The following is a 22,739-nucleotide window of genomic DNA, read 5'->3' as shown; positions in this document are numbered from 1 at the left end:
GGCAATGTGAGTTTGTTTTTATTTTCCCCTTTCAGAAAATCTTAAACTGAATAAGTCTGTATATGTTAAAAGAAAGATATTTCATATGTAAGAGATATATATATTTGATTTGGTACATATGCAAATCATAATAAAATATAATTTCCTAATAAGTGTTGATGGCAAGTTATTGTGTCTGAGTCTTTACCTCCTTTCTATTAATGGGGAAATAATGCTAATTCATAGAGGGTACTGAAGATTAAATTAAATTAAAAATGAGTGGAAATCACATAAAACAACACTTGAAATATTGTATATACTTTAAACATATACCCAATAAGTTTTTAATTTCATACTTTGAAAGGGTAGTCCTAGGCACCATTTAAATGTATTTCTGTGTAGATCAGCATTTACGTCAAAACTGTTCCAAAGTGAAGTGATGCGTAACATCTTAGCAGCTATACCTTTTTCTAATATTATGTACTTGCTTAGAATGTATTTTATTTCTGAAAATCAAAGAAGTAGGAATCCACCTGTAAAACTCAGATCAACCCCTTGCAACCCCATAACATAAAATGATCAAGACGGTGTGATGGTTAAGCGTGTTTGGTAAGATTTCCATCTTGACAAGTCTCACTACTCTCTCTCCACAAGCTACCCAGTGACTTAGTTATGCCTATTAAATCTAAGAATTATTAGATGCACTAAAGAATTTGATGGAAAGTGACAAAAGGATAGTCCAGCCTGCATGCAAAACAGGAATTTTTTTTCTGGCATTTCCATAAGAACCCTGCCCTGCCAGCTTTGTGTTTCATCCACATTAGTATTCCCTGAAGCCAGATGAGACGTTCTCAAATATCAAACTTCATACTTCCCAAAGTGGGCTGGGTCCCTGCCATGGCTACCCCAAACAGAAAACCCTGTGCTTCTTCCAGTATATTCAGATAGGACCTTTGTCCAAGCAGAGGAACATATGCTCATTTAACTATAAGAACTTTAAGAAATTGCAGCCAATCTTGCTTGAAAAAAAGGGATATTGGGTTTCCTGTGGAGAGTTGGGAACCCAAGGATTTTCCCTCTGTCCACATTTTGTAGAACCCAAACGCTTTACCCTTTGAATAGCCTTTTCTCTCAAGGGCCAGACATTGCAACCCTTGGTTTCTATTTTCTCTGGCAGCAAAACAAAAATGGGCAAAGCTCATCCTTGGCTTGTAGTGAATGATCACACCAACATGGAGGTACAACCCTAGGCATTCTAGGAGCAGTGCAGGCACTTTGCCCTCCACATAGCCACCAGCCTCTTCCCCTTCTGGACTACTCATGTAATTAGCCATCAAATAAGTTTTTGAATGGGATTGCAATTAAATAATATTCAGTCTTTCATGCCCCTATGGGGCAAGAAGAGCTTACTTTTGTTTTGATTCTAGGTATATAGAAGAAAATTCGCTGAACTTAAATATTTACAAAAACATACTCAGTGCCAGAATGGAGCTACAGTGGTGAATTGAACAAATAAGATCCTTATTCTTAGAAGATTATTGTTGGCAACTACCCTAGAGAAAAGGATTGTCAGATACTTAAGACCTTTTATCTTGCCTGGTCTTAAAAATCAGACATTATGATTAACACATAGTATGTTTAACCTTGTAATTCTTCTAACAAGTAATCATGGCACCCAAATTAGCTTATAAATATAAAGACAGAAACAAAACAACAGTCCAAAGAGCACATTACAAATGAACACATTCTACTCCTTATTTCATCCTAAGTTTGACTGACTTCACCCAGCAATTCTTTTTCTAGGAGCCTTCCAAGGTTTGTCTTAAGAAAACCATCGTAAAAAAACAACAGTGTTTCAGTCCCTAGCCTCTCTGAGAAGTTTCCATGGACATAACTGGAAGCACTTCCTGCATATCTATTTCTCATGTCTATACACACACTTACCCAGGGAATTCCTCTGCCCGGCCCCCCTATACACACAAAAACAAAGTCCTTCTCATGTAGATCAGCTCAACCCTTTGCCAGGACCAGGTGTGTGACTTACCAGTTCATTCCCTTCCAGGCAGATGATAGAAAGTTCTCCCACTCTGTGCTAATGCTCAAGGAGCAACTTGAAAGCATGGTGGGTAGAATGAGCTTATTTCTCCATTTTGGCTTGCTTTACCTCCTTTACATGTGAACAACCAATACAACGAAGTCAGAAAGACAATTTATACTGTTCTTTATTACAGGAATTATGTTGCTTCTGCATGTATCTAACCCGTGTCTACTTTGCTGCCCAATCCTAAGTCAACAGTCACCACCTTCAAGCTTAAACTATATCAGAGGTTGTGTTACACAGCATCAATGTGACAATATGTGTATCTTGTAGCCCCTGAAATAGGCAAAGCCCAGTTTTCATATGCTTGCCTCACAGTTTGATTCCAGCACAACTGTTCCCACTTCATACCCTGAAGACCTGTAATGAATTAATTTCACCACACACAATAGCCCAGATATAGTCTTAATTCACCTTCATTATTATATATAGCTCTTTGTGCCTAGTCCTATTCTTTATTCCCACGCTTTCCTCCTGCTTTCATTTGTCACAGATTTAGAGAAGATAAAGGCAGAATATTATGTAGTTACTAGAACTATGAACATTCCCTTGGTGACATACAAAGATCCAAATTTTTGCCCAAGGAGATTATGGGTGAGCCTTCCTTTCAATGCATTTGTTTTACATTTTTCTTTGTATTATTTCTAGTCTCTACCCTGATGTCACAGTCCCTGTTCTAACCCAAAGACAAACACATACCTATGTTGAATATATTACAGTGGCCTGAAGTTTCCCAGGCAGGGCATCTCTCTATTGAAGGGCAGAACTGTCAGAAGAGGTGCTAGGAAACTAAGGCAGTGCTGCAAAGATGCTGGGAAAAGGCAAGATGGGAAGGTCACCACAGGCAAAAGCCATGGCTTGCCTTCCTTGTCCCTGAGAAAGGAACAAACGTTCAGGATGGATCTGAGATATTCACAACGACTCTGTGAGGTAGGAGAGGATGCAGTTACTACACCCATTTTCCCATTGAGGACATTTAAAATCTTTCAAAGATTGGGGTGTTCAGACCTGAATGTAATGAATGATATGCAGCCGTGTGACCTGAGAAGTGAGCTCATCAACTTTGTTTCATTTGAGTGTGAGAAATACTTATATTATCTATGTATTCTTCTCTCCACACCTCTGTGAGAAATAACTGGCTGTATTAAGGCCATTTCAGTTTCTTCATCCATGAAGTGAAAATAGAAACAAAGGTTCATAGGTTTCTGATCCTGATATTTAGAGAAAAGGGCAGGACTGGGACACAGGTTTACTTAGAGTCTGAGATAGTGACTCACCCAGCTTGTGCTCAGAGAGGGGACAGCCACTGTGGGGGATCTGGGCAGTCAGTGACACATTTCTCCAGCTGGGAGGTCAGAGTGCTGGGGTCAAACATGGGTGCTCAGAGGTGGCAAACCTCAGGTGAAGCATCCTCCTGCTGGTGTTGGCACAGTAACCAGCTCTGGAGATGGACAGGATTCTTCTGGTTATTGGTAAACCTGACCCAGTGGATTTCCTGAAGGTGAAATCTACTTCATTATCCTCCTTGAATTATGGTCCTGACACAGATGTGGACGAGGGATGTGACCTGCAGAAAGGACTGTCTTTATCCTTAGGACCACTGTGATCCTCACCAAAAGGCTTGTTACACTTCCCACAGGGCTGCAATGCTCCTCTGGCCAAGCCTCGGCTTTTTAATGAGTAATTTAGTGGGAGATGTTGGCCCAGGAGAGAGAGACCACTGGGTCAGGCAGTGGAATCCCTGGGTTCCAGGCTCAGCTCAGTTCTCTGGGCAGGATCACCTCACCAGGGGCAGGGTCTTCCCTTCAGACCCCTGTGGGCCAGGTGAAATTCCAAGGCCTCTGGCTAAAACGGTGGCTTAGTCTTCCCCATCCAGGGAGCAGATGGCCAGGGGAGCGGTGTTGTTGGCTCCGATGCTGTAGCAAGGGCTGAAATAGGGCAGGAGGCGCCCAGGGAAAGGGTAGTGGGGGAAAGTGAAAATGTGGGAGCCATTGTCAGTCACGTTGTAGAAGGAGATGTCATGAGCCTCATAATCCAGGAAGACTCCCACCCGGCGGGGAGGGACGGGCAAGGATAGGAGGGGGTACTCATCAGTGCCTGCCCGGTACTCATTGCCCTTCCTCAGCCTGATCACCCAGAATCCATAGTGGGGGGATAAGAAGACCACTTCCTTCCGGTCTACGTTCTCCTTGCATACGCCCAGGCCCCATTCGGACCTGTCTCCCACCTCCACCTCCCAGTAGTGCCGGCCCGAGGAGATGCACTGACTGCCCAGGACAATGTTGTAGCGGTAAAATCTTTCAGGGTTGTCGGGCAGCTTCTGCTTGGTGTCTCCATAGCGCACACATTTCCTGTCCTCAGACACGATGAGGCGAGAGTAGGCAGTGTCTGGATCCAGCCGCACATCCGCTGAGGAAAAAGGTCTTGGTTGGCACCCTGACACAGAGTGAGGGGGCTTGGGTGACGTCTCTGTGACAGATACAGCCACAGATTTCCTCCATGACAGGTGAGGGTGAGGACAGATGGGGCATCCAGAGGGCACTGGGAGATTTCATTCCTCGGGGAGGGGACCCACTCCCCACTCCCCACAAGCCTGCCCTGTACTCATTACCTGCATATGTCTTCAGGATCTCTCTGAGCCCCAGCACACGGCAGTCTGTCTTCAGCTCCAGGGAGACTGGTTCCGGTCTCTGCAGACTCCAGGAGTTGCTCCTGGTAGATGGGGAAGGCCTTGGGGTCAGCAATCCTGTCTCTGCCAAAGGGTGGGGCCTTCCCTTAGTACAGGGAAGGGGGCTTGGCTAGGGATGGAGTCAGTGAGCTGGCCCTCCTCACAACACCAGGCAGAACAGGGAGGTGACGATTGTTTGACTGGGCCGAACAGTTTATGGCACAGAGAGATAATCACATTCCTGGGCCGTGGGAAGGGTTAGGTGTGACTCTGACATTGGGAGAGGCAGAGGTGCACAGCAGAGGAGAAGGGCTGGTACGCAGACTCAGAGGACCAACGCTCATGCAGACACCTGCAGGCACTCCCTCTCCTTGGGCCACCTGCTCAGGCCACCACACATTTTATAGCTCTCACCGAAATTCTTATTGGTAGTGGTTGAAATGAATTTGACCAAGTAACAATACGAATTAAAAAAAGAAAGATGTTCAAAACTTTTTTATCCAATACAACAGAATAGGGAGGTTACAGACCAGCATCCACTTTTCTGTAGGTACTTGGTCTACGTTCCTTCCCCATTTCTAGCTCTGTCCAGGCCCCACTATCCCAAAGATGGAAACATACCTGTTCAAGACTTCCTGAATACCCTGGAAGGAGAAAAAGAAAGGCAGCACATGAGTATGCTCTATTCCTCAAAGGGACCAGACAGACACAGAGGTCTCTCTATGGAGAGGGAGGTAGAGAGCTGGAGAGGAGGCATGCAGGAGTAGAGGGGAGGAGCCTACAGGAGTGGGCAGGGCAGCCCTAGCCCTCTTGCCAGATTGGCCGACCTTGGGCTCCATCTCAACTCTCTGGCCAGAGGGGAGGAATAGCTATGATGCAAGAGCTGCCTAAACGATGCCCATCTAGGAGGCTGTGAGGCCATTCACCAGATCAGGGTATGGGAACAACTGGTATTGGTGGTGGGTAACAAGATCCATGCTGGCTGGCCAAGTGCTGACAGGCCCTACTGAAGACTAGGCAATCCCCTCTCTCAGAATGCCAGGCTACCTTCAGGTCTGGCTCAGACTTTCCAGGAAAACCTGCTCCTCACCTGCAGCATCCAGCGGACAGGCCTCTGAGACCTCTCTTCCAGCTCTGCGATCATCCTCCATAGGACCCGGCTCTGCTGGATGAGTGCCTCATGATTCAACTCTAGTTTCTGCATGGTCTCCCTTTCCTCCTGCTGCAGGCTGGCCAGAGCTGCAGCGGCCTCCACCTCCAGCAGCCGACCTGGTGGCTGTTTTTTCTTTAGTAATCGCCGATATTTCTCAAACTCCCATATGATGCTCTGCTTTCGGGTTTCCACCTGTATCTGCACAGCCAGGATTCGAAATCAGCACAAAACCCCCCCAAAAGTTAGTAGAAGGAAAGAAATCATAAAGGTCAGAGCAGAAATAAATGAAAAAGAAATGAAGGAGACAGTAGCAAAGATCAATAAAACTAAAAGCTGGTTCTTTGAGAAGATAAACAAAATCTGACAAGCCATTAGCCAGACATTAAGTAAAAAAGGGAGAAGACTGAAACCAATAAAATTAGAAATGAAAAAGGGGAAGTTACAACAGACAACACCAAAATACAAAAATCATAAGAGATTACTACTAGCAACTATATGCCAATAAAAAGGATAACCTGTAAGAAATGGAGAAATTCTTAGAAAAGTATAACCTTCCAAAACTGAACCAGGAAGAAATAGAAAAGATGAACAGATGAACCACAAGCACCGAAATCAAAAGTGTAATAAAAAATCTTCCAACAAACAAAAGCCCAGGGCCAGATGGCTTTACAGGTGAATACTATCAAAAGTTTATAGAACAGCTAACACCTATTCTGCTCAAATTCTTCCAGAAAATTGAAGAGGAATAAAAACTCCCAAACTCATTCTGTGAGGCCACCATCATCCTGATACTAAAACCAGACAAAGATGCCAACAAAAAAAGAAAATTACAGGCCAATGTCACTGATGAACATAGATGCAAAAATCCTCAACAAAATTCTAGCAAACAGAATCCAACAACACATTAGAAAGATAATATTTACGATCAAGTGGGCTTTATCCCAGGGATGCAAATCAATCAATATGATACACCATATTAACAAACTGAAAGATAAAAACCATATGATCTCAATAGATGCTGAGAAAGCTTTTGATACAATTCAACACCCATTTATAATAAAAACTCTCCAGAAAGTAGGCATAGAAGGAACATACCTGAACATAATAAAGGTCATAGATGATAGATCAGATCAGTCGCTCAGTCGTGTCCGACTCTTTGCGACCCCATGAACTGCAGTACGCCAGGCCTCCCTGTCCATCACCAACTCCCGGAGTTCACTCAGACTCATGTCCATCGAGTCAGTGATGCCATCTAGCCATCTCATCCTCTGTCGTCCCCTTCTCCTCCTGCCCCCAATCCCTCCCAGCATCAGAGTCTTTTCCAATGAGTCAACTCTTCACATGAGGTGGCCAAAGTACTGGAGTTTCAGCTTTAGCATCATTCCTTCCAAAGAAATCCCAGGGCTGATCTCCTTCAGAATGGACTGGTTGGATCTCCTTGCAGTCCAAGGGACTCTCAAGAGTCTTCTCCAACACCACAGTTCAAAAGCATCAATAGCAAACAGTATTCTTAATGGTGAAAATCTGAAAGCATCTCACCTAACATCAGGAACAAGACAAGGGTGGCCACTCTTGTCACTATTATTCAACATAGTTTTGGAAGTTCTAGCCACAATAATCAGAGAAGTAAAAGAAATTAAAGGAATCCAGATTGGAAAAGAAGAAGTAAAACTGTTTGCAGATGACATGATACTATATCTAGAAAACCCTAAAGATGCCACAAGAAAATTACTAGTGCTAATCAATGAATATAGTAAAGTTGCAGGATATAAAATTAATACATAGAAATCTCTTGCATTCTTATACACTAACAATGAAAAATCAGAAAGATAAATTAAGGACACATTCCCATTCACCATTGCAACAAAAAGAATAAAATACCTAGGAATAAACCTACCTAAAGAGACAAAAGACCTGTATGCAGAAAACTGTAAGACACTGCTGAAAAGAAATCAAAGATGACACAGACAGATGGAGAGATATATCATGCTCTCGGACTGGCAGGATCTTGTGAAAATGATTATACTACCCAAAACAATCTACATATTCAATGCAATCCCTATCAAACTACCAACGATATTTTTCACAGAACTAGAACAAAAATTTTCATAATTTGTATGGAAACATAAAAGACCCCAAATAGCCAAAGCAATCTTGAGAAAGAAGAATGGAGTTGGAGGAATCAACCTTCCTGACTTCAGATTATACTATAAAGCTATAGTCATCAAGACAGTACAGTACTGGCACAAAAACAGAAATACAGACCAAGAATGGAACAAGAGAGAAAGCCCAGAGATAAATCCACACACACATGGGCACCTTATGTTTGACAAAGGAGGCAAAAATATACAATGGAGAAAAGATAGTCTCTTCAAGTAAGTGGTGCTGGGAAAATTAGGCAGCTATGTGTAACAGAATGAAATTAGAATACTTTCTAACACCATACACAAAGATAAACTCAAAATGGATTAAAAGACCTTAATGTAAGACATAAACTATAAAACTCTTATAGGAAAACATAGGCAGAACACACTCTGACATAAATCACAGCAAGATCCTCAAAGACCCGCTTTCTAGACTAATGGAAATAAAAACAAAAATAAAGAAATAGAACCTAATTAAAAAAAAAAAGAACCTAATTAAACTTAAAAGCTTTTGCACAGCAAAGGAAACTATAAACAAGGTGAAAAGACAGCCCTTGGTATGGGAGAAAATAACAGCAAATGAAACAACTGACAAAGGATTAATCTCCAAAATATACAAGCAGCTTATGCAGCTGTATACCAGAAAAACAACCCAATCAAAAAGTGGGCAGAAGACCTAAACATTTCACCAAAGAAGACATACAGATGGCTAATAAATGCATGAAAAAATGCTCAACATTGCTGATTATTAGAGAAATACAATCAAAACAACAATGAGGTATCGCCTCACATCTGTCAGAATGGCCATCATCAAAAAATCTACAAACAATAAATGCTGGAGAGGGTCTGGAGAAAAGGGAAACTCTCTTGCACTGTTAGTTGGAATGATATAGCCACTATAGAGAAAAGTATGGAGATTCCTTAAAAAACTACGAATAAAACTACCAAATGACCCAACAATCCCACTACTCAGCGTATACTCTTAAGGAAACCATAACTGAAGACACATGTACCCCAATGTTCATTGTAGCACTATTTACAATAGCTAGGATATGGAAGCAACCTAGATGTTCACTGACAGATGAACAAAGAAGTTGTGGTACATATACAGAATGGTATATTACTCAGCCATAAAAAGGAATACATTTGAGTCAGTTCTAATGAGGTAGGTGAACCTAGAGCCTATTATACAGAATGAAGTCAGTCAGAAAGAGAAAAACAAGTATCATATATTAATGCATAGATGTGGAATCTAGAAAGATGGTATTGATGAACCTATTTGCAGGGCAGCAACAGAGATGCTGAGACAGAGAAGAGACTGGTGGACACGGTCGCGGAAGAAAAGGGTGGGATGAATTGAAAGAGCAGCATTGAAACATATACATACCATTTGTAAAACAAATAGCCAGTGGGAATTTGCTATATGAAGCAGGGAGCTCAATCTGGTGCTCTGTGAGCAGAGGGGAGGGATACATTGGCAAGTAGGAGAGAGGTTCAAGAGGGAGGGGACATATGTATCCCTATGGGTGATTCATGCTGATGTATGGCAGAAACCAATACAATATTGCAAAGTAACTATCCTCTAATTGAAAAAAAAAAAAAAAAAAAAAAAAACAACCAGCACAGATACTGGTTGTATAAAGGCCACCCAGGATTGAGGACACTGGCATGTACATATACACACACTCTGAAATGTTTTGGTACCAACTGTGTGCCAGGCACTATAAAGGCAAAGATAAAGGATATTTTTCCTACTTTCCTATTCCCACAGCTCCAGGACATGCTCCTTAGTCCCTATTACTAACTCTTCTTAACCCCAGTAGGGCTCAGGATACTATCTTGGCACTCTATGTTCTAGATTAGTTTCCATTTTCAGAATATATTCTGTTTTCAGAAGCATTACCCTTAAGCCTCTAAGGCAGTATAAAATTACACTGTTAGTTGCTTTTGTTTCTTACTGGTGTTATATCAATTCTTCATGCTGTTTTAGATTGATTCAATGCTACCTCCCGTTGATTGAGATAGTTTGACAGTTACGGGCCTCGAGTTTATTTCCAAGCTGATTTTCCAATACATTAATTACTTAACTTTTAGTAAATATGCTTTAGCTGAGGAAACAGAAACAGAAACTATGCTCTACTAAGCATTAAACAAGTCACACCTCTGTGAGCTAAAGTACATGTGAGGTGTGCACTTTTCCTTTCTCACATATGAGGATATAAACCCAGAGGTTCTCCCTATATCACATTCAAGGAACTTAAAAGCAAGTGGTTCCAAGGTTTGCTTAAAGCTGCACACCTGGTACAGAAAGCTGTATGAGGACCCCAGGCTTTCTGACCTCAAACCCCATATTCTGCCTCACAGGGATAAGGAGGGGGCCATGAAGAAGCCAGCTTCAGGACAACACAGGGACCATACAGACTCTTTTCCTCAGGGGGCAACTTGCCTTCCAGTTGGCAGTTCGTTTCCTCTCACCAACTTCCAGCTTCCAGGCCTCTTCCTGCTCTTTCCTCAGATGTTCCAGAGCCTCATGGAGTTTCCACTGAAAGAGATAAAAACCTCATGAGGCCACCTTGGGCAGCCTGCGTGGATTGCCAGGCTTCCAAGCATTGGCAGGTGATGGGAAAACAAGCATCCCTCAGAGGATGGGCCAGAATGGACGCTGGGAGAAAAGGGAAGCCACAGAAGATTCCTGCCCAGATGACAGCCAAGGTCTTTCCATCTGAGAATCATTTAATCTCCCAGTCTCTAAGTTTCTGTAAAGTAGAAGAAAAGATCTGTTTCCAACTTTGCCAGAAAACTACCTTGGACTCTTCCTATGCATGACTCTTCTCATACTCTCCTGTCTTGTTACCCTACAGCCTCCTAAACACTGTTATTCAAAGTGTGGCCCAAGTGTATCAGCAGCATCAGTATCACCTGGGATCTTGTTAGCAACGCAGGACCTTGGGCTTCACCCTGCTGCTACTGCTGCTAAGTCACTTCAGTCATGTCTGACTCTGTGCGACCCCATAGATGGCCTCCCACCAGGCTCCCCCGTCCCTGGGATTCTCCAGGCAAGAACACTGGAGTGGGTTGCCATTTCCTTCTCCAATGCATGAAAGTGAAAAGTGAAAGTGAAGTTGCTCAGTTGTGTCCAACTCTCAGCGACCTCATGGACTGCAGCCTACCAGGCTCCTCTGTCCATGGGATTTTCCAGGCAAGAGTACTGGAGTGGGGTGCCATTGCCTTCTCCGGGGCTTCACTCTAGACCTCCCTGAATTAGAATCTGAATTTTTGCAAGATCCTTGCATGGTTTATATGGACGTTAAAAGAGTACTATCTTAGATACTAATGCAAGAGATTACTACTGGAAAGCATAAAGTAATCTTATAACAATATCAACCATTTTATTAAAGATTTACCAATAAAACTGAGGCTTAGAGAGTGATCTATTCAAAGTTATTCAGCTGGTAAATGGCTGGGCTGGGATTTAACTTAGCTCTTTAATTCTTGTGTGTAAGGTATGTTGCCTCCCTATTCTAACACTTGCAAAACAAAATAAACTCTTAATTTTTCAGAAATTCTCTTTGCAAAGGAAAACAGCTAAATCAGGGATTCATCTAACACTTACCTTCTAATCTCAACTTTAAGAATTAAGACCAGTAGAGGATCAATGTATCACAGAATCATTGGGATAATGATTCTGATAAAGATGTCAGCCTGGGTGTTCACTGGAAGGATTGATGCTGAAGCTGAAACTCCAATACTTTGGCCACCTGATGCAAAGAGTTGACTCACTGGAAAAGACCCTGATGCTGGGAGGATTGGGGCCAGGAGGAGAAGGGGACTACAGAGGATGAGATGGCTGGATGGCATCACCGACTTGACGGACTTGAGTTTGAGTGAACTCTGGGAGTTGGTGATGGACAGGGAGGCCTGGCGTGCTGCGATTCATGGGGTCGCAAAGAGTTGGACACGACTGAGCGACTGAACTGAACTGAACTGATGGACATCTAAGGAAAAAGAAGTTAGAAGTCAATAAGGATAGCAAAAAAAAGGAGCAGTGTGTGTGTGTCAGAGATGGCTTTCCCAAAATCCCCCCAATAAATAAAAGGTAAGGAGATGAGAAAGAACACTAGGTAAGGAGAAAGAAGACCTGAGTTCTAGTCTTTGAGCTTCCTTTCACTAACGTAAGCCCAAAGGGACCCTACAACATGAGACCAGACAATCTAACTCAATCCTAAATGACTCTGCCATGGTCCTTTCTAGCTCTAAAACCAATGATCATGATCTCATATTTCCAAGCCTTCATTTCTGTCTATAAAATGAGGGGTTTAAAGTGACTCACCTGATATCAAAAGATTATTTGTGGCATTGCTAGGAGTTTGCAGGTTCTGATAGGTACAGTCTTGATGACCTCATCCAAGGCACCCAGAACCCCAGCTAACCCAAACTGGTCTCCCTCAAATTCTCAGTAAGGATAGCAAGTTTGGGTTAGGCATTAAGGCCTGTGGGATCAAGAAAGGGGTGGGGGTAGGTTTGGAAGTGGGAGGGAAGGAAGAAAGGTCATAAAAGCAAGGAGAGGTGCGGCTCACTGGATCAGGCACCCAGGACCTGGTGGTGTGAGAAGTCAAAGGAATCAGTTCTCATCTTGTCTCTGGGGCTCCCTCTCAAGTTCTTGATCTAGAGATAGCCAAGCGAGGGGCAGGGGAGAAACTGGATTGGGGACGGGGACTGGCCTCCATCTCCCACCTTATAATCCCAGGCGACATCCTCCATGGGCACGACACTGTGGGCCTGATGCTCAGGGGACCGGCCGCAGGCCTCACACACGATCAGGCTGTCCTCTTTGCAGAACATCTTCAGCTGTTCTCTGTGGGGTTCGCACATATCAGCCCTCAGCCCCATTCCAGGATGTAGCCCCAGCCGGCGGACTTTTTCCACAACATTGGCCAGCTGCCAATTAGGCCGCAGGTTCCTGGGCTCGATGGGAGCCCGGCAGAGGGGACACGAGTAAGCCCAGTTCTGGGATTCTCCTGGGACCTCCCAGAGTCCTGAGAGACAGCTGTGGCAGAAGCTGTGGCCACAGTCGATGCTCACAGGCTCCTTCAGGAAGGTCATGCAGATGGGACAGGCCACTTCTTCTACTACAGCTTCCATCAATGCTGCAGGATCCATGATTCCTGTCACACCCTCCACAGAACATGAACAAAACCAGGCGGAGGCACTGAAGGCTGAGAAGGAAAGAAACACAAATAAGAGAAAAAGGAGCAGAAGAGCAGGGGGAGCCATAATAGGAATAGGTAGTGACTGAAAACAACAGCTGCCTCATTTGGATCTTTTATGGTGGTGGTTTAGTCACCAAGTTATGCCTGGCTCTCTGGGACCCCATGGACTGTAGCCTGCCAGGTTCCTCTGCCCATGGGACTTCCAAGCCAAGAATACTGGAGTAAGTAGCCATTCCCTTCATGGACCCTGTTTAATAAGCACTGGCCTTCCCAACTGAATCTGACTGAGTCACATTTCTCACATCACAGAAGGGGCATTTGGGGATTCCTGAGAGTTGGGATGTTGAGAATTCTCGTTTCCATTCGCCTGATCCTCTCTGACCTCCTTGGGGTTCACTGGCCAGACCATTCTCACTCTACCTCTATCATGCTCTGCAGAGTAACATTATTCCTCTTGAACTTAGGTGAATTCAAGAGAACTTAGCCATGTGGTGTTTCAGTAGCCAAACTAAGGTCAGAAATACCCCCAGCCTCACTCTCCAGGATGTTTCTATGTATATTTACGTCAAGATGCACAAAAGTTAATATGCCAGAAGCCCATTGCCTGTAGGCTAATTTTGTTTTCTTGTGATACACACTGAAGTGTAAGGAAACCACCAATACTTCCCCACCTCCTCTGCCCACTTTTCCAGTACTAACATCCACTAAGATGCCAAGACAATCTCCTCAGTGATATGTTAGAAGCAGGTATGGATAAATAGCCCTTGGAAGATAAAAACAAAGGTCATCTGATGATAATTAAACCCATTATTGATGAATTCACTACTCCAGCAAGAGACCTGAGATTTCTGCCCAGGCTATATGTGTGTACAAAGGAACAGTGGTAGGCTCTTGGTACAGTTGGCAATATGTATTTGTTCACTGTGCAAGTGTGTATTACCCGCTAGTCTATAAAGGGAAAAGCCCTGATGGTCTTAGTCACCATTGTATCCTGAGGACCTTAAACAGTGCCTGCCATGCAGTACTGCTGCATATAAATACTTGACCTAGACACAGAAAATAGTTCCTAAACCCCAAATGCTTTTATAGCTAGTTAGGGAGTTGAGAGCATAGCAAACACTCCTTGAATACACTATATGCGAGGCAATCCTTTGAGCTTTTTAAATGAACTGACTCAATGTATTTCACAACCCTAAGTAGAAATCATTACTCTACTCTTCTCATATTACAGATGCTTGGTCCTGGGCTCCATCATTCTATCCTGGGCAAAGTATCTAATCTCTCTAGCTTCAAGGATAATAAAAATTCAACAGGAGAGAGAAATCACGGTGATTTAGGGTAGTTCAGTAAGGCTTCAGTAAGAAGTGGGGCAATAAGTAGATTTTGAAGGACTGTTACAGGCAATCTTGTAATTACAGGTCTTGCCTTCTCACTGGCCTCCCTGCCTCTTGCTTTTCCTCCTTCCACTGTCACTACCACACTGTAGGATCAGTGCCCTAAAAGCTTGTCTTACTGTCACTAACCTACCGAACAGCCTATCCTGGTTCCCCAGGCCTCATTCCAACAGGAAGTTCCCTCTTGACGCTGAAACAGCCCTGTCAAGTAAAAGGGGAAACTTCCACACTTTCTTGCAGACCCCCCATATCCATTCATTCCATCCCACTTGGATTCCTGCTGTCCTTCCAGCTTGAAATGACCTCCAAATTCCTGCTCTGAATGTCATTTGACATCTATGTGTCTTACTTCCCACAGTACAAGTTTCATGAGGATAGGGACATAGTCTGTTTACTACCACATTCTCAAGGCCAAAAACAGTGCTCAAATATTTTTGAATACGTGAGAATTAAATGTAAATGTTGAGGTCCAGCTGTTAGAAGGCTGTATATGTAAGAAATATCAACATCCTCATCTAAAACGGAGGGGCACCAAGAGATACCAGCTACACAACAGACACTGATATCTATGATTTATAGCTACAGAAGACCAACAAATGAATAAAAATAGCTACTGAAAACTGAGAAGATGGTAGCAGAAGGGAAGTCGGGTAAATACCAAAATGATAAATCAAGAAAATAGGATGGAAGCATATTATTTAGAGAGCCATCAGTTCAGTTCAGTCGCTCAGTCGTGTCCGACTCTTTGCGACCCCATGAATCGCAGCATGCCAGGCCTCCCTGTCCATCACCAACTCCTGGAGTTCACCCAGACTCATGTCCATCGAGTCAGTGATGCCATCCAGCCATCTCATCCTCTGTCGTCCCCTTCTCCTCCTGCCCCCAATCCCTCCCAGCATCAAAGTCTTTTCCAATGAGTCAACTCTTCGCATGAGATGGCCAAAGTATTGGAGTTTCAGCTTTAGCATCATTCCTTCCAAAGAAATCCCAGGGCTCATCTCCTTCAGAATGGACTGGATGGATTTCCTTGCAGTCCAAGGGACTCTCAAGAGCCATAAAAAGCTCTAAACACAAAAAAGTAAAGTGATGGCCTCTGCAAGTCTGTGCTAAAAAGGATTTAGGGCTAGTAGCTATTGCCTTATTATTTTGTTTTTATTATACACAAATTCCTCGGACAAGACTTTAATTATGAAACGTTTAATTGCTTCAACCTTGCGTTTAGCAGACCCGGGCCCTCAAGGAAAGACGTTTGAGGGGAAAGGGGGAGGAGCCTGAAAGAGACTCGAGAGGTGGGGCCAGAGAGGGAGGTGGTGACCTCCGCGATTCGGGAGCAGAGGGGGATGGTAACTTCCGGGGCACAGGATGCCAGGCAGAGCGCCAGGGCACAGGGCGGGTGAGGGCAGAGTAAGGCTGATCGCTTGCAGGACCTCTGAAGAGGCACAACTGTCTACCCACCTCCCTCGTCACCCGGAACTAGCGCTTCGAGGCGGAAACCGAAAATGGAGACGCCCAGTTGGTTCCCATGGTCGAGTCTCCGCAGCGTCCGAAGCGCTTGGCCACGCCAGAGAGGCACTTACCGCTGGCCCGGAGACGAAGACCTCAGCAGCGTCCACCTCTTCGGCCGCCTTTCCCGCAGCGCTCTGAGGCCCCGCCCACAGGGAAGGAGCCAATGAATGGCGTGCAGGACCTGGCGTCGGGATCCGCCCCGCCGGCGGCATCTTTGGGGAAGCAGCCAATCACAGATAGGGATCGGGAGAACCCTAGCCAGTCGGAGCAGGGGACAGGGCTGCACCCACCTCTCGCCCAGAAGGTGTATTTTGTGTTTTTCTGGCCCCTTCCCCTACTCTGAACGCTTTAAACTGTAGAAGGGCCCAGAAGTCAGTCGAGGACCGGTCGAAGAGGTGAAACTCCAGGATGAGGCCGTTCAGGCTAGGCAGTAGCAGAAGCCCAGCTAGCCCCCGGGTCAAAGAACCCCTTGCGTCTTACGCTTCCGCTCTGGATGACTAGTGGTTCTTCTGGGTGAACGTTGTTCCTTCCAGGTGGTAGCCCTGGACCTAATAGTATTCCTTAGCCAGTTTTCTACGTTAAACTCAGCACCCTATGAGATCAATCAGGTCTGGTTCTGTGACCCAGTTTAGTGCAGGGCTGGGCACTGAAAATGCAGTGGACTTTGTAGTTTCCTGCAAGATGAGCGACCTCTCCTGGCTCCAGATGGTGGTTTCTCATTAAAAAACCCTGGGCTTTCTGGCAAGCTCTTATCCTTCAGTACTTCAGCAGGCAGCCTCTCATCACTATTGCCACAACCCCGCTTTACAATTAGAAACATATGGTGGGAACTGGCGGAGTGAAAGTGGAATTCCTCTTTCGAAACTTCTATAGAAATTGGAAAAAAACAAAACAAAACAAGGGGTGCTCGACCCTCACAGAAACACATAGACTGCTACTTAAGGTGATGATTTCTTTGTAGTCTCTGCACCTTGTCCTTTACCTGATACTTCAGTGTTTACTGGATAAGCAAATAAAGGCACACACTGTTTGCATTGAAAATAACCAGGAAATCCTCTCAGTTGAAGCTTAGTTCAAAATGATTTTCTTGTTGGGACTAATAGACTCTGTGGATTTTCATGCCAAGTCAGGGCTCAGGACGTGGTTTAAATTCTGAAGGGTGAGGCCCAGAAAATTCCTGAAACTAATGAGGCCATGAACAAAAAAAGAAGAAAAGAGGTAGTTGAGGTCTGAGCTGTATGGGACATCTCACTTGAATCTGGAGACATGGCTGCCTAACAGAATAATAAATGGATTAATTGAAATAGGACACTTTCAACATATTTTGAGCACTCACTTTTTATACTTTATGCTGGGTTCTGGAATTATAACCATAGGCCACAGACTCTGTTCAAAAAACTCAAATTGGTTGTTAAGTTGGCCTTTAAACATTGCAGGGGCCAACTGTACAGTCAAAAATCTGTGTATAATTTTTGACTCCCCCAAACCTTAATTGCTAGTAGCCTACAGTTGACCTGAAGTCTTACCAATAACATAAACAGTCAATTAACATATTTTGTATTATATACTATAATCATGATAAAGTAAACTAGAGAAAAATGTTATTAAGAAAATTATAAGGAGGAGAAAATGCAGTTATTCTACTATGCTATATTGATTGACATCATAACTTTACATCTGTTTACAAGATGAACTATCTAACAGTACCTTCATCAGTGGGCTTCCCTGGTGACTCAGTGGTAAAGAATCCACCTGCAATGCAGGAGCCACAGGAGATGAGGGTCCAGATCCCTGGAGGAGAGCATGGCAACCCACTCCAGTATTCTTGCCTGGAGAATCTCATGGACAGAGGAGCCTGGTGGGCTACAGTCCCTAGAGTCGCAAAGAGTCAGACACAACTGAAGTGACTTAGCAAGTATGCACCTACATCAATATTGTCTTATATGATATAAAACACTGTAGATGTTAAATATATTATTAACATTAGACATAAAAATCAAAAGATAACATGAAAAAGAAACTAATATTTATTTATAGTTATAACAATTCATGGATAACAAGCAGCAATATGATTGCTTTTTGGTAGACTGGTGTGATTGATATGATTGCTTCACTGTAGCCTATACACTAATGAATGAATTGTTATAAAATTTTCATAGCATACAGTATTATCAGTCAGTCAGTCGGTCAGTTCAGTCACTCAGTCGTGTCTGACTCTTTGCAACCCCATGAATCGCAGCACGCCAGGCCTCCTTGTCCATCACCAACTCCCGGAGTTCACTCAAACTCACATCCATCGAGTCGGTGATGCCATCCAACCATTTCATCCTCTGTCGTCCCCTTTTCCTCTTGCCCCCAATCCCTCCCAGCATCAGAGTCTTTTCCAATGAATTAACTCTTCGCATGAGGTGGCCAAAGTACTGGAGTTTCAGCTTTAGCATCATTCCTTCCACTGTTAGTGAGAATGTAAATTAGTACAGCTATCATGGAAAACAGTACAGAGGTTCCTCAAAAATTAAAAAAAAAAAATAGAATTGCTACGTGATCCAGATATTGAATGGTTTGCCTTGGAAATGAACAGAGATCATTCTGTCCTTTTTGAGATTGCATCCAAGTACTACATTTTGGACTCTTTTGTTGACTATGATGGCTACTCCATTTCTTCTAAGGGATTCTTGCCCACAGTAGTAGATATAATAGTCATCTGAGTTAAATTCACCCATTTCAGTCCATTTTAGTTTGCTGATTCCTAAAATGTCAACGTTCACTCTTGCCATCTCCTGTTGACCACTTCCAATTTGCCTTGATTCATGGATCTAACATTCCAGGTTCCTATGCAATATTGCTCTTTACAACATTGGACCTTGCTTCTATCACCAGCCACATCCACAACCGGGTATTGTTTTTGCTTTGGCTCCATCCCTTCATTCTTTCTGGAGTTATGTCTCCACTGATCTTCAGTAGCATATTGGGCCCCTACTGACCTGGGGAGTTCCTCTTTCAGTATCCTATGATCCAGAAATCCCACTTCTGGGTATATATCTACAGAAAATAAAATCACTACCTCAAAAATATATCTGCACCGCCATGTTCACTGCAGCATTATCTATAAAAGCTAAGACATAGAAACAACTTAAGTGTCCATTGACACAAGAATGAATAAAGGAAATGGGCTTTTATGAGTGGAAAGTCCTTGGCCCCATTGTCTACTCTGTACCAATATCACACTTTCATAGTTATTATACCTTTATAATAAGCCCTGATATTTGATATATCAAGTCTTTCCACATTGTTCCAATATTTTGAGTGTGGTGGCTATTTTCAGCAATTTACATTTTGCTATAAATTTTTAATTAAGCTTGTCAAGTTCTACAAAATTATCTGTTAGGCTATTACTGAGATTGCATTGAATGTTTTGAAAAATTGGGGGATATAATTAAATTCTTCAATTAAATTCCATTTAATTTATTCTTTTGGAGATATACACACATATATAAAATCACTGCTGCTGCTAAGTTGCTTCAGTCATGTCCGACTCTGTGCGACCCCATAGACGGCAGCCCACCAGGCTCCCCCGTCCCTGGGATTCTCCAGGCAAGAACACTGGAGTGGGTTGCCATTTCCTTCTCAAGTGCATGAAAGTGAAAAGTGAAAGTGAAGTCGCTCAGTCATGTCTGACTCTAGCGACCCCAGGGATTGCAGCCTACCAGGCTCCTCCATCCATGGAATTTTCCAGGCAAAAGTACTGGAGTCGGGTGCCATTGCCTTCTCCGATAAAATCACTAAAATTAGTGATAAAAGCACTAATCCACAGATAATGATTGCATGTATTTTTTTAATTCTCATACCACATATTTCTTTTTCTTGTCTTATTTCAAACTATTAATGTAAAGACTTATTTTAAAGCCATGTTCTATTTTCATGAGGGCTATCTGTGGCCTTGCGTGGCTTTGTCCACCAGTGTTTCCTAACAAAAAACAATGGCATTACTTATCTGCAAAAGAAGCTTGGATACGTTTGTAAATAAGAGGACATTTTCATACAGGAAAGATTTCCTTGTAGAACCAGTATGTACAGTGAAATATAAGAATGGTTAGTATGTATAGGAGAGACATAGAGCTTGACTATGCCAGACAAAGCAAGTGCTTGGAAGTGAGTGTAAGAAAAGAGAACTTTCATTTGAGGAGCAGAGAGAATTCCAGTGTAGGACCTTGTTGAGAGACACTTGGTGGGTCATGATATCGATTGGGAATTATTATCAGCAAGTTTATATAGTTTAGCAACTCCTAAGCCAAGAATTTGAGTATATCTCTGGCCAGAGGTCTCCATTATTGGTTGGACATTTTAACATTTTGTGTATGTTGAATGATTTTTTTCTTTAGAAAAATATTGAAACAAAAATATAGGGATATACTGTAATTTTAAAAGTTCACCTTACTCAGTAAAATACCATTCTTATTACTATAATAAGTGAAAAAAAAAAGCTTGAAAAGTGACCATGAAACCCCTTCATTCAAAAATTGTGCCAACTTGATGCTACTAAGAACAATTTAAGGGATCTACCTGTTACACATGCCTTAGTTGAAGTAACTGAATTGTGAGCTATGAGTGAACATCAATGAGGACCAATAATTTCTGCATGAAGAGTGAATGAAAGAGTACTCTGTAAATCTCCCCCTTTAAATATACACATTAGTGTCCATCTCCCCTCTCCAAAAATAGGAGGATAAGATCTGCTCAGAATTATGGAGACTAATTAATCTCATAACCTTAAAGGGTTTATTTGAAACAAAGGGAAAAAGAGTCAAGTGATTCCATCAAATTTAGGCCTCGGGAAAGATCTTTCTAAGGAAGGAGGTTTAAACAGATATCTCAAAGCTAAAACTTAATAAAAACAGGGAGGAGGGTGAATATTTTTACCATAAGGGAAAATATGTGAAAGTTGCAAGGTGAGAAAGCCTGGCACTTTGAAGCAGGGGGCCAATTTCAATGTGTCTGGGACTTGGCACTCAGAAAGGGAGTTAGAGTGATTAAAGATGGAATGGAAAAGTGCACAGAGATGGCACATGAAAGCTTTAATAGCTATATTATGAAGTGTGAATTTAAACTTCCTATTCTAAAATCAATGGGAAGATGTTATGAACTGATATGTGTTTGGAAGATCACACTGGTGGACACTGAATTGATGGCAAAGATATTCTATGAGGCTGGCAGGTGAACAAATGATTCTGATGATCTAGGCAGAGATTATCTTGGTTAGGAGGCAAAAGACATGGACAAAAAGAATCTGATTCACAAGATTTCCAGGAAGTAAATTAAAGAGAACTTGGTGACTGATTGGATGGGATAAGAGAGAGGTAAGAGAGAGGGAGAAGGCAGAGATGATGGATTCTAGGTTCCTGGCTGAGGCAGCAGACGCAGAACAGAAAACACAGACTGGAGGCATAGACTGAGGATCAGAGATAGTGAACGTGGTTGGAGACATTGAGTTTGAGATGCCTGAGGGATGCTTAAATAATGTCCAGTAGGCATGACCATGTCTGGAGTTTAGGGTGTTGGTTTGGACTGTTTGGGGGATGATATGGGAGCAATTAAGATTTCTCATGGTCACTGTATAGAGGGGGAAGGACAGAGGGTCTACCTGGGTCACAGCATTGAAGAACTTCACTACGAATATGAGAAATAAAGGACTCTCTACTAATTGGGAACCCACTCCAGTGTTCTTGTCTGGAGAATCCCAGGGACAGGGAAGCCTGGTGGGCCTGCCATCTATGGGGTCGCACAGAGTTGGACATAACTGAAGCGACTTAGCAGCAGCAGCAGCAGCTACTAATTCCATCCTGTTGACATTTACTTGGGTTTAATCTCTTTAAGCTTCAAATTTGTAGAAATTCTCTTTTGAGCTATTAATACTTCATGTACAATCCATTTCATTCCTTCTTTTCACATACAAACTTATCAAAATTGTGGTCTACATCCACTTTCTCCATTTCTTCCCAACTCACTCACTCCTCACTCTGCTGTATTCAAGATTCCATTCCTACCAACCACCTCAACAGTTCTTCACGAGGTAACCAGGGACCTTTCATTCTCAGTTCTCCAACTACTTGATCTCTCAGCAGCCTCCAGCACTGCTGTCCACTCTTTCTCTCTAATGTATTTGCTTCCTTTGGCTGTTCTAACACTATCTCGACTTGATTTTCTCCAATTTTGTTGGTTTTTCCTGTTGTTTTGAGCAATAATAATGAACATAATAATTCACTGGAAAATACCTAATCGTTGTTATTGTTCAGTCACTAAGTCATGTCCGACTCTTTTCAACCCTATGACCTGCAGCATGCCAGGCTTCCCTGTCCTTCACCATCTCCTGGAATTGCTCAAACTCATGTCCATTGAGTCAGTGATGCTATCCAACCGTCTCATCCTCTGTCACAATCATTCACTGGAGAATTGCTAGTATCTCATTTTATTTTTCACATCAAACTGAGGCTAAGAATGGTAAGTGGTTGAGCCCAGATTTGGACATGTTTGTTCCTTGATAGAGCCCCACATTTAAACAGACATTCTACACTGTCTCATTTTGGATG

The 22,739-nt window shown here is 43.0% G+C and overlaps 1 protein-coding gene across 3 annotated transcripts; it reads right to left on the bottom strand.

The window, feature by feature from the left end:
* Positions 1-2,182: 2,182 nt before the first annotated feature.
* Positions 2,183-17,733, bottom strand: TRIM68 (tripartite motif containing 68). Of its 3 annotated transcripts, none has more exons than XM_055548909.1 (7): positions 16,224-16,347; positions 12,777-13,258; positions 10,489-10,584; positions 5,836-6,096; positions 5,367-5,389; positions 4,689-4,789; positions 2,183-4,486 (listed from the first exon to the last, which is right to left on the bottom strand). In XM_055548909.1, exons 2-7 carry the CDS (start codon positions 13,200-13,202, stop codon positions 3,936-3,938), a joined length of 1,458 nt encoding a protein of 485 aa, XP_055404884.1. In that variant the 5' UTR covers positions 13,203-13,258; positions 16,224-16,347; the 3' UTR covers positions 2,183-3,935. The 3 variants fall into 3 exon arrangements, with proteins under 3 accessions (XP_055404884.1, XP_055404886.1, XP_055404885.1); XM_055548911.1 differs by having other exon boundaries at positions 12,777-12,897; positions 16,224-16,282; XM_055548910.1 differs by lacking the exon at positions 12,777-13,258 and having other exon boundaries at positions 16,224-17,733.
* Positions 17,734-22,739: the final 5,006 nt, after the last annotated feature.

This window comes from Bubalus kerabau, chromosome 15, assembly GCF_029407905.1.
Source record: "Bubalus kerabau isolate K-KA32 ecotype Philippines breed swamp buffalo chromosome 15, PCC_UOA_SB_1v2, whole genome shotgun sequence".
NCBI classification, from domain to species: Eukaryota; Metazoa; Chordata; class Mammalia; order Artiodactyla; family Bovidae; genus Bubalus; species Bubalus kerabau.
The sequence above is the reverse complement of the archived record's forward strand: the minus strand, read 5'-3'. Positions and strand labels throughout refer to the sequence as shown.